We start from the raw sequence: 13403 nt of genomic DNA, 5'->3' as shown, positions 1-13403 counted from the left end.
AATTGATTTAATGTAGTCTATGCTTAAATAATTAGCATGTAAGAGCATAGAAAACTGTGTGCAAAAAAATTGAAATATTAAAATCAAAGTCAATAATAAGAAGGAGCGCTCTCCATTAAAATCATATAAATATTCATGTATGACAAATACAAGATCGATTGTTACAACGTTCTGCTGTTTTATCATCTTATTCATATCCTTTGAAACAGATTGTTTGAATATTTTCATGTTGCTCAGACTCAGACTATTCGTTGGTCTAATTTTTTTAATCGGGATGTGTGCCATTTAAAAGTTACAATAAATGCATTTTGCATCTTATGTGTTACGGTTATCAGCAAGTGATTTATAGATTTAATGTATAGTTTTAGACTGCAGTCTGAGAAGAAATTTTCCTTTAGTTGTGTTATTAATAAATTCTGACAACCTTATATCATGATGCTATCAATATCGTCTCGTATCCTTAATGAACTTAAAGATTATCATGACATCGTCGTAAAATAAGGTGATTTGTTTTAACACAATTATTCATGTAATGCAAGACCAAAAGAATCAGCTAATGAAGACATTAGTCTATGTCTCTACGGTATAACCTCAAAGTAATAGTGAAGTTCATGAACCTTATTTTTATCCATTCATATTCTAATGAGAATCTTGACATGTTACAGTTAAGTAAGCACCCTCAAATGATATTGATATTAATACGTAATGAGATGTATATGGTTATATATTTAGGTTTAGAAAGTATACAGGTATGGAACTACAGTGAGAAATGAGTACAAGCCAAGTTTAAGCAAGCCATTTACATAAGTTATTAAGCACTGTAATTACTGATGACAGAAGACTTCCAATGTTTATAGACATAATATATCTAACCCACTTAAAGAAGTGGAGAACCGCACATACTTCTTCAAAACATCCCGTCTTAATTACGCGTGGAACTTCTAGAAAATCCACCTGCCCCCCTCCCATGGTGATTTATCTTTTTTATCAAACTGTTATCAAGAAAAGTGGCTTTTAATTTGCGAGATAAAATATCTCATTTATCAATTATTTACCGAAAATCTTAAGAAACAAATCCATTTTTCACTAACTCTATTCCTACACATGTGATCCTTCCCTTATAAGTTAAATTAATGAATAATTATGATAGGTAGAGCATCGAAGAAACATTTGTTTGTTTATCACATTTTATTTAATACCTTTGACCATTATATTGGTGTAAATATTTGCACCAGATTCTGTAGCAGTTTGAAGATTACTATCTTGAATGTTTTATCTTTTCATAACATATAAGAATGTGCTTTGATTGAGTGTATTATGTAATTGTCGAGTTCTGTCTTTAAACCTTTTCGTAAATTACATGTAAAATAGTTTTTCAAGAAAATCTTGTGGATAATTTTCAAGTTAACATTATGACTGTAGTTATGGACTTTACAACATTTTTACAAAATATTTATGTGTATAAGTATTCTTAATTTCTTAAGATTCCATGAAGAGAACACATTTCACGTTGGGTTTCAAACGTCACTTTCTCCACACATTCCAGCCTTCACAGATTCCATCGGTTGTAGCTATTCTCCAAATCAAAATATTCCTTTTTTCTGCATCAAAATGCACGTATACATCTTGATGTATTGCAGTGTCACCTGTTGATTACTTGATGTCGTTATTACACAAAGTACGTGTACTTCTAAACAGAGCCCGTTTTTTTGTGAGTGCGGAGGTGATGAACTTATTGAAAGCCAGTCTATTTACTATCAATTTCTCAGTGTGTCTTATTCTCATAACTATATACAGCGAAGATTTCGTAGAAGCATCATCCACATTGAAATAACTTCAAGTTTCACAATAAAAATACTTAACATATCACAGATAAAGTATATTGTAATTATTCTGATAAATGTGATTGGGCAAGACGTGTACCCGTTACTCTACTTACTTACCAGATACTACAAAGCGATGAGTTTTCGTTTCATTAATTCTTAAGGATAGAAATTAATTTACATTGGTCGCCTTGTAAAGCTCAAAATCTTTTGTTATGGGCACATTGGAGTTAGATTCCTCTTTGCCTATATCTACATATACGTTCGTTGTACAAGCACTTAGAAGTTTATCAAAGTGTTTCAAAAGTACGCACCATCTACTGACGTAAATAATTGGTAAAATTTTATAGCCCTTAAAATTTTATGTAAATTGTATAATGATTCCGTAAATAATATTTGGTTATAATTATTATTAAAGGACAGATTAATTTTTATGGTGTAAAACTGCAGTAAAAATTAATATTAATATAATTTCAGTAGTTTATTAAACGCCTAACAGTTTGTCACGCACAGGTCGATATTTATCTCTAATGTAAAACATTATTCTCAGAACTTTATGGTCTGGTTTGTTTTTTTAAGTTTATTCAAATTCAATCTGGCTCTAACGTTTTATACTTTTTGGGATTTTGAAATAAGAGGTATTTTCTATCAGTTCTTCGTAAACTTTTTACCTGGTCTGAGGAATAATGACATAGCATATTAAAACAGAAATAAGCTACAGGTTATTCCAAACCCAAACAATATTGTCAAGAATTCCATTTTATATCTTTTTGAAAAGTGTGACAAATTTCAAGCGGGAGACACTCATCTGATTGTACAGAATTAGAACGTCTGAAATAAGTGACGATGACTTGTATGTATGACATCATATATAAACGAATTTTGTTTATTAATTTATTGTGAAAAGAAATAACCTCACCCATATAGTGGTGACAAACAATACAGTAATGAACTGACCAAATAAAAATCTGGCTTTACGCAAAGCTGAATAACTTAAGTTTCAGATTCTCGCATGCTTTTTTTCAGAAATTTTCAAATTGGAAGTTATAACCATTAATAACTCGGTTAAAAGAGGTTTAATTTTCTTCGAAATAAGATGGAGTTTACTCCTTACTGAGTGATAGTTCTTTAATTTCAGTATCCTTTTAAAGTTAAATACTACTAAGGAAACAATTTCAGAAAATATAATTATTGAAATTCGTAAACTGAAGTATACACTAAGATCCTATATCTCATAGCGTACAGATTTCTATCTGATATAGATATAATCCCTCCCTCACAATATATATATATATATATTAAAAATGCCGGTAAAATATTACTTACAAATTTATCTGATACTGCAGATGAATCAATAATTAATTTTTACGTATTATAATTGATTTCAATCGAGCCTCCAATTTATTAGGTTACGTATTACGATTCTAATTAGCCTGAAATTAAGTAAATTGTAATTTAAATGTAAAAGCTAATTACATGTTAAGATGTATCAAATTTATGATATTTTCCAACAGGACTGTTGTTGTTGTTGTTGTTTTTGGAATTTCGCACAAAGCTACTCGAGGGCTATCTGTGCTAGCCGTCCCTAATTTAGCAGTGTAAGACTAGAGGGAAGGTAGCTAGTCATCACCACCCACCGCCAACTCTTGGGCTACTCTTCTACCAACGAATAGTGGGATTGACCGTCACATTATAACGCCCCCACGGCTGGGAGGGCGAGCATGTTTGGCACGACTCGGGCGCGAACCCGCGACCCTCAGATTACGAAGCGCACGCCTTAACGCGCTAGGCCATGCCAGGCCCCCAACAGGACTGATACTCACAGTTTTATTTCTTCATACAAATATGAAGTTTAACATACAAACAATAGGCCTGTCATGGCCAGCAGGTTAGATTGCTTGAGGATCAAGGGTTCGAATCCCTATCACACCAAACATGTCCACTATACCGCCGTGGAGACTTTACGTGACAGTCAATCTCACTATTCGTTGGTAAAAGAGTAGCCTACGAGTTGGCGGTGGATGGTGATAACTAGCTGCCTTCCCTTTGGTCTTACACTGATAAATTAGAGACGGATAGCCCAGATAGCCTTCGTGTAGCTTTGAGCGAAATTTTAAACGAAGAAATAATAACACAATTTAAAATAATGGTTATTATAAATAGTTGATACAAATAATGATTTGTAGACAAATGGTTTACATACAAACAATATTGAGTATTCTTTTCAAAAGTAAAAATTTAAAACGTTTACTTGCTCAAATTAACACCGCAACACCATCAACTTATAATTTACTGTAATGTTAATAGTTCGTGTTGTTTTTATATAATAAATGTGTGGGACTGAAAAATTACATAACGCAAAACACATGAATAATAAGGTATCTATTATGACAATTTATGAGATTAAAATAATTTTAGTGTTAACAATCTGACTAAATGAATTATATGATTAACGAGCAAAGTCGATACATTTGTTTCTAGAGTAAACAATTAATGATGAATTAATTCACATTAATGATGAATTCATCGGTAAATAATTAGGTTAATTCCAGAGTTAACAACCAGTTTAACGAAATTCCAATGCACTTAATTTCAAAAGTAATTTCATGTGATAATATAAATAAATACCTTTTGAAGATGAGGTCACAGTAATCAAATGCTTGGGTTTATTTTATCTTAGAATAAAGTATGTGGTTTCAGACGTTAATATAACTTTACTTTTCTATTTGAAATAAGAGCAAGATGTTGAATTGATTCACACAGTTGTAAAAAGCTCAAAATAATTTTTCTACACCTTTTAAATTCTCAATCCAAAGATTGCTTTGGAAATGTCAAATTCTTTGTTATAATATGTTTTTACACATAAAATCAATGTGAGTTTGTAAATTCTTGATTTAAGTTTCAGCTTTTTTTATGTTTTATAAGAGCTTGGATTGAATTTTAGTCTGAATAATATTGTATGGTAGAACATTTAACATCTATCATTACAATTGCATTTGGGCTATAAATTATTTCTTGGGATGATTGTTAAGTTACTTTGTGTGTTATAACGTATATTAATTTATGTGAGGAACACAAGTTTCATAAATTAATTTTACTTAACGTTTCACTTTACACCATGATGTGTTGACTAACTTCAAACTTCTTTCAGTAAAATAGTAAAAGGTTCATGGTAATGTAGTTATGTTTGGTAGTTTTTTTTGTCATTTACACCTACCTTATTTGTATTATTTCTTCATTCCATTCTGCGTTATGGATTTTGATAAACTACATGTATTTCTTTAGGGACTGTAACAGAATTACATTGGGCCCAGAGGCTTCTACATTAGATCTCTCTAGCCTTGGTAGTTATTAATAGTGGATTTCGCTTATATGTTATGTCTTGTTTGTTTCTACATGTAGCTGAGCATGGCCTTGTGAATTGGACTTTGGTTGATTGCGACGTAGCTCAACCAACAACAATAAAAGTAAAGTAATGATTGAAGAAATGACACAAATTAATTGTTTTTTCTTCTTTGTTTTATGTGCTTGGCTTCTGTTAATACGAATGATTTAATCTAACAATTCCTTGTGTTCAGTATACAATAAGTGCTTTTCTCGTTATTACGTTTTATCGTGGTATGTGTATGTGAAACAAAAAGAAAAGTACAAGTTTAGGATCCTGTTGAAACAGTATTATATACCACTTGAATTATGACTTTTTCTCAAACAACTACAAAATATTGGTTTCCACTTCTCCTACGAAATATATTGTTTGGAAGTAATATAACGCTTGCTAGCAGTGTTCAGTGAGAACTAGAATACTCTGTAAATGTGAAATGTAAACAAAGCAGGTGTAAAAACAAATGTTTTGGAGCCTCAAAACATTATAGTCATTATAGTCCATATTGCCACATTTAGACACGCTTTACCTGATGACTGTAAATTTGGCATTAGCCTTGCAACGTAATTTAAGTTGAAAAAGGTTTTATTACAGGACTATTATGTCCTAAGCATACCACTACTCCCTGTTGCTGTCCGTGACCTTTCTAGTATGCAAAGAAGATGATTTTCTATCAACCGTTTCAACAGTTCATTGGCATAAAAATCCGTGAACACTGTATCCTATCCACTTATTTGCTTACGTTATGCTATGGTTGAACATGAGGTATAACTGTAAGCATTATATACATGAGCATGCAACATACTGGTCTCGTTTCCATATGGAAATGCTATTCAATTATGTTGCGTATTGTTGCCCTAGACAAGTAAATAACTTCTGCCACTGATTATGCATTTTTCGATTCTTACCTGTTGCTTCATCACACTTTGCTAACCTCGACTTTGGTACAGCTTGTTGCAGGTTTCTTTTTGGATGTTCATGGTACCCCAGGCTGATCCATGCTATTTTGTTTTACAGTTCCATTATGTAGAAGGAATATTCTAACTTCTATATCCTCGACCTCAGTTCATCTTTAATATCTGTATATATGAATATTTTGCAACAGAAAAGGTGTTTTAAAACATAACTCTTCCCCAAAACGATTAATTTTCGTTGGTGTCACACCACCTACATAGTGCCAAGCGATGTCAAAATGCAGTTTTTATACATGGTATCCCACAGCGAATTTATATTAGATTTGACTCTTATTTGTCTTCTTGGTTTTCATATTCAAATTTTTTTTATAAATTAACATACTATACCTGTACACGAAACGTGAAGGGGACTAGAATGCAAGTCATTCTAGTTTCATTTATATCATGTCTAAATATTAAAAGGTTGTTCATTATTGCTTTTCTAACGTTTATTGTTGTATTTTATATTTTATGCAATATATTTAACTAAAATAGCCACTATTTTCTTTAAATACTATAAATTATATGTTGTGTTTTAAAAATTGTTTTCAATAGTTTAGTAAAGAATTTATACGTAATCATGAAACACGTATTTTCATTCGAATATATAATACAGTTAAGGTCTTATAAAAACGGCTCGGCATAGCCAGGTGGGTTAAGGCGTTCGACTCGTAATATGAGGGTCGCGGTTTCGAATACACATTGCACCAAACATATTCGCCCTTTGAGCCGTGGGGCGTTATAATGTGACGTTCAATCCCACTTTTCATTGGTAAAAGAGTAGCCCAGAATTGGCGGTGGGTGATGATTACTAGCTGCTTTCCCTCTAATTTTACACTACTAAATTAGGGACGGCTAGCGCAGATAGCCCTTGTGCAGCTTTGCTCGAAATTCAAAAAACAAACAAACTTATAAAAATGAATAAATATAACACTTTATACAGGTATTGTTTCATTCAAAAATCAACGTAAATCTAAATAAGTTTGATACGTGTTCGTTAAATTCACAACCACCTCGATTAAAAAAGAAACTTGTATGTTTGCAACAGCGTCAGTTTCGAGAATTAAGAGAATCAAGGTATTATAAGCTATATAAAAAAATTATGGAGGAATCACGTTTCAGGTCTGTTGATTTCGAGAATGTTCTTCAATATTTTTTAGAAGTTTGTAGAAGTAACTGTATAAAATCTTGAACTTTATCAGATAGTCTTCCAATGAGCCAGCGATAAGGTTACGGTAGACTTATGACATGTAGCCCAATGTATAGCTTTAACCTAAAACAAATTATATATACATATTAATTATGTTATGTCATGACATCTTAAGACAAATATGATGCTAATAAATTAATTAGAAACAGTACAGGAACGTGTTTTGGGTGTTTAAGAAGGTAGTTGACACGGAACAACACAGTGATCTTTGTAAAAAATAAAATGAATGTTGAGGTATTTCTAGCATGAACATCACTGAGAAACTGGTAGTTAATAAAAAAGAAAAGTTGAGCTGGAATCAATGATCATTTCCTGGTGACTGGTTATTTGTTAGGAAAGTTCCGAAGGGAATAGATCTAGACAGAGGAAATATATAGCACTTTAAAACAGTATCCTCTGCAAAACTGAATACCACTGCTTCAACTTTAATGGTCGCCCACATTCCTCCTAGGAGATTTCCTTACGACTTTCTGGGGCATTAATTTAAGAACGAAAAAATATTTGTCTCAGTTAACGAAGTGTTTTGCGAACCTTCCCATCACATTTGAAGATGATTTGTCTTTTATCCATATCTGTCTTATACCATTTCGCAAATTCACCCATAAGTAAGAAACATTACGTTTTGATAAACGACTATTGTTCGCATTATAAGAGATATGACAGATACGTTTCAACTGATTCAGTTGAATGCAGTTGAATACAATGAGTGCGTATTTCGAAATAAAGCGGCATTTTTAACCTGGTCTCTATATTCCCATTTACATTACATATCGTAGAATGTAACTCATGGAATCCTTAGTCTGAGCGTTAACGTAAAATTTGCAGTTATTTCAAGGGGAATAAACTTGTAAATGTGAAGATATGGCGTGAGCAGTAAACGAAACCACGGTGTTAGATTGGACATAAGATTTCCTTGTGCAAATACGTAGTCTAGTTTCGTAATATAAATCCAAAACCGTGTGTCTGGTATACTCTCCTACTCCATGACTAAATCATAACAGTCACCAATGTTCTACTGGTCTCTAGTTACATATTTTAACAGTTATCAATGTTTACTTGTTTCTGGATATATATTTTAACAGTTATCAATGTTTACTTGTTTCTGGATATATATTTTAACAGTTATAAATGGTTTTTAATGGTATTTTATTAAATACTGACACAACTATTTGTTTCATTGATCCATAGGTAAAGATTACAACATTTTTCTATATTTTAATGATCGCGGATTAAAGATTATAACAGTTATCTATTTTTTTTTCTTAAAGTTGTTTTGCATCAGAAACTGTCTTTATATTTTAATATCTTCCTCTACCCTTTGACCCTATATAAATGTTGTTATGATAAAGATAAAAGACGTTTTTGTTAGGAATAAAGTTCTTACAGCTTTATAATTACAATATTTTATAACCAAGAACGTGTTCAGGTGGAGAGAAAAAGGCTTAACATTGTTACGTGCCAGCATTGTTCAGAGTTCACAATGTATCATTTTGCGTTTTAAGAATTAAAATCCAACGTCTTTAAAAGATTGTTTATGACAATTTTACACAACTCAAATGAAAAATGAACACGCAGAAAATGACATTGTTAATGATAAACGTAGTTTATTTATTTCTGTTAATTTTTGATCCAGTAATCTGTATTAAGTGTGTTGCTTGGAAGTGCACGTGAAGAACATACTTCATCATTCTCTTAATTTACTACACGTTGTTAACATGTACGTGTTAAAAAGTATCTGGTGAATCTATCATCTATTTCTTTATTCATATTGATAAAAACTCTATTTTTTGTTTGAGATCCTCCGTAATGTTACCATAGTAAAAACAGTTAGGAAAATGTTTGGACATTTCGATTTTCGGGAATAAAACTGTCTTTACAAAAATTGTGATTGTGATAATAAATCACGTGTTTTAAATAATTATAAATTTTTTTGATATAATATCTGTAATAAACTTCACTCCTACTCTCGTTACAGGTAACATAAAATAAAATTAATTATTATTATATAAAGTTACGCATGGCGTTATTTTGTATTGTTTATGTGGAACACTGGCTTAAAATACTACAGCTTTAAGAAAAAAATAAAGAACCTCTCTGTTAAGAAAGAGAACAAAAACCATTCATAAACACGTGGCCAGTTTTACCAATTTTTATTCTAAAATGTCTCTATTATCGAGGTTTCTCTTAAGTGGTATATATTAAGTATTAATTGCCTATACACTACCGAAACCTTGTATTTTTCAACGTTTATCATGTCGCGTTTCAGCTGTTTGATTGCTTTACTTCAAAATGTGTCTTTGGTTTTTTCATGTCTAGCCTGGATGTTTTATCGTCAAAATAAGTTAAGAAACTTGCCGTTTGCCCCGTTAAATAAGTTAAGTACGCATTTAAATCTAGTATAAGTCATTTATAAGTAATAATGTTCATAATTTTTAGGTTTTTAATATTTTGTTTTTATTATTATAGTAATTTATATAATAGTAAGACAAGAAACCTATTTAAAATCACTGCGAATGGTTTGGATAATAGAGACTACTTCCTGTAAACGTAATATTATTGTTTCAAAATTCATTTAGAATATTAACTAGAAAAAGGTACTAGGATTATTATAGTACACTTTGTTTTATTATTTTTCGGTAATTAAGCATAAATATGTTCTTTCATTTTTTTCTACAGAGCTCCTTTTGAATTTAATCACCATGCAGTGCTTGCGGGGATCACGTGGGATAATGGTTCTTCTCTTCTACATTTTATGTTTGTGGACAGAGGTCTCTGCCATGTGTCCCATGCGGTGTAAGTGTGACGATCAAAGCCTACGAGTTTTATGTGCTAATGCCAACCTAGACGTAGTCCCCATCACTTTGAATCCAGAACTTCGTGAACTTATTCTAAACAACAATCACATTAAAGGTATAATGGCCTCCTTTAGTGTATATCATAACTTGGAATACCTGGATATCTCACACAATCAGTTGGTAGATCTGGGAGAATACAATTTTAAAATGCAGGGTCGCTTAGAATTTCTTCTATTAAGTAGTAACATGATCTCTTCAGTTCACAACTATTCTTTTGTTGGTTTACAGCAGCTGAAAGTGTTGCATTTAAATGAGAATTTTCTAGAAGACGTACCATCAAGAGCGTTTGTGCACTTACCTAACTTAGAAACACTAGATCTCTCACGAAACAGAATAATTTATATTTCGGAAAACGCCTTTGAGGGACTCGAAAACATCCGGGGTCTATTGCTAAGAGATAACAAACTTAATCACATTCCATCTGCAGCGTTTGAGGACGTTCCTACATTGTTAAAACTAGATTTTGGGTTGAATACAATACGAGAAGTTTCGGAAGGAGCATTTGCTTTCCTCAGACAGCTTGAAGAGTTATCTCTAGATGGATGTGGTCTTCGGAGAATAGATGCTAAGGGATTTCAACAATTAAGCTCTCTTCTTGTCCTAAAACTTCACGATAATGAACTTCAAGAGATTCCCACATCAGCATTGCGTATTGTCAATCGTTTAGAAGAACTTAATATAGGCCAAAATAAGTTTAAAGAACTTAAGCCTCGTTCCTTCCAAAAGCTTAAATATCTTAGAACAATCCAAATCAGCGGCTCTCCAATGTTTACCAGCATTCGTAAAAACTCTTTTTTTGACAACGTTAATTTACAGAAATTTATTATAGCTCATAATAAAAACTTAAATCACGTTGATTCGCATACTTTTGATGGTCTTCCCAATCTGAAATACGTAAGCTTTCGTGGAAATGCTTTTACTACATTCAGTTATGACTTACTTCCTTGGGATGAGCTGACTGTTCTTGACGTTAGGGACAATCCATTGTCTTGCGACTGTAAACTGTTGTGGCTGTGGAAATTATTAAGAAACAAAAATTTTTCAAGCGATGCTCCAAGTGACATAGTGGAAGTCCACTGCACAACTCCTCCTGGATTAAAAAATATGCTGCTTTTAAAAGTTACACAAGAAGATCTCGGGTGTTACATAGAAAATAGAAGACAACAAATGATTATTGGTATTATAGTGGCTGCTACGATAGCAGTTGGTGTTCTAGTTTTGCTGGGTTTTCGTTATAGAGAGAAACTTGCTGTGGCTCTTAAGAATAAGTGGACCTCTAGAAGAAAGGAACCTCAGTACCAGAAAACAACCTGTGTTGAAGACGAAAGTACAGTGCTACAAACAACAGCTCAGCAATCGCTAAAGATGATACCAGTCACAGAACTGTAGACTCAGTAACTGACAAGGCGAAATGTCACTATTGTCATTTTAGATGTCCAGTATAAGCCATTGTAATTTTGTATTGGTTTAAACCTGCACATCAAGTTATTGGTGTCGCTTTATCTTCTATATTGTGATAACATTAGTATCTTTCAAATTAATGAACTTATGATTTCTGGACATATTCATATTTACGATGTGAAGAAACAGTATTATAACCTATGTTGTAGATGTTGGGTCTGGACAAAATGGTTTTTGTAGTGTGAAACAGACAAATAAAAATTTATGTTTGGCTAGTGAAAAAGATCTCAAATCTAAAGTTAAAGTCCTGGGTAAAAATGATTTTTGAACTTTAACGTATCTAAGTGTTATAAACCAGAGTGTATACGAATAGTTAAAGGAAATATTGTTGTTTGAATCAATTACTCGAATTATTCTCTGTGTTATATTGTAAACCAATCATGTATCGGTGTTATAAAAATGTGTTTAGGCTTATAAATGGAAGTGCTCACAACAAAATGGTTGACATTAAATTGGCACTGTGATGAGTTTATCCTGAGGTCATTTTATGGTTTGACCTTAGTAAATTCTGTCTTTGTTGATGTACATAAACATAAAACTGGTCATAATCTTAAGTATAGATTTGTATTATTGAAAGTATAATTATTGTGATATCTGTTGCTGTCATTTTTGTATTATGTAATTAAAGTTATCATTTAAACATTAGAAGCAGATTCAGCAACACTTTCAATTTATTTTGGGTAATCATAAAGATAATATTGCTAAAAAATATGTACTCATTTTTAATATCTTGTCACCTAAACAAAATGTATAGAACTCCTGCTGTTCATGTCACGTAAATAAAATTATTACATGTTTTACCAAAACACGTTTCACATTCAATGGATATGTTCTATTAAGCATTATCTTTTTCATTGAAAAGACAGCTTTTTGAGCTTGTAAAGAACTAAATGTTATTTCTTACAATTTTTATAATACGTTCAAATGTCAATCGTAAACAAAAGTTACGTCAAAGATGAGCCTCTATCAGAATTTAAAGAGTAAAATATATGGCTTATTCGCATTTTTTAACACTTTATTAACGTAGATAGCGTGCTTTAAAGAAATGTCTTTAATAATTAAACTCATTTCACTCCTAGACTTTCAACTTCTTAAGTTTTATTAAACGTGTCTATAGTTACAGATTTTTTGACGTTTTAAAATCCCACTTCACTCATAAAGCTTGTATTCAAGTGAAGTGTTATGCAGTTCCCAATTACAAACCTTTTGTTGATAATTATAAGTATTCGCTAGTTATCACGAATATTCAGTTTTTCTCTTTTATAAAGTGAAATGGTAAATTTCAGGCATCTTGAGAACAAACTGGAATGTTTTTTCAGGAATTCTAAGCTATACATCTGGCATTATTAACGTAATGGAAATCCTAAAGTTTTTAGAACGAAAATAATGTATCCACTCTTTCAAATAATTAATAAAACGGATTTTAGTTAATTATGACAACATGAAACACTTATTTTGATATACTCTATTAAACTGTCTGGAAGAGAAGTCTAAGAATAAAAAATGCCTTCCGAAACATGAAGCGTAAGAAATTACTTTAATTTCAAAATGCACGCTTGTATATATTGTATTTAAAAGTAAATCCGCTTACTTAGTTTAAGCGTAAAAACACACGATGGATTGTGTGTATTTACCGCTATGGGTATTGGTAGCATTACGAGCCTTCAAACTTACCACCGGACCATTACAAACACATTTTATAAAAACGTAGTATAGGTA

General features: G+C 31.8%; 1 protein-coding gene across 2 annotated transcripts in view; it reads left to right on the top strand.

Moving 5' to 3' along the window:
* Positions 1-12479, top strand: part of LOC143232373 (uncharacterized) — a 50663-nt gene extending 38184 nt beyond the window's left edge. For both annotated transcript variants that reach the window (XM_076467716.1, XM_076467717.1), the window contains one exon: positions 10045-12479. In XM_076467716.1, coding sequence (XP_076323831.1) covers positions 10045-11612 — 1568 coding nt within the window. In that variant the 3' untranslated portion in view covers positions 11613-12479. The remainder of the gene's footprint in view (positions 1-10044) is intronic.
* Positions 12480-13403: the final 924 nt, after the last annotated feature.

This window comes from Tachypleus tridentatus, chromosome 11 (genome assembly GCF_004210375.1).
Source record: "Tachypleus tridentatus isolate NWPU-2018 chromosome 11, ASM421037v1, whole genome shotgun sequence".
Classification (NCBI taxonomy): Eukaryota; Metazoa; Arthropoda; class Merostomata; order Xiphosura; family Limulidae; genus Tachypleus; species Tachypleus tridentatus.
The sequence above is the reverse complement of the archived record's forward strand: the minus strand, read 5'-3'. Positions and strand labels throughout refer to the sequence as shown.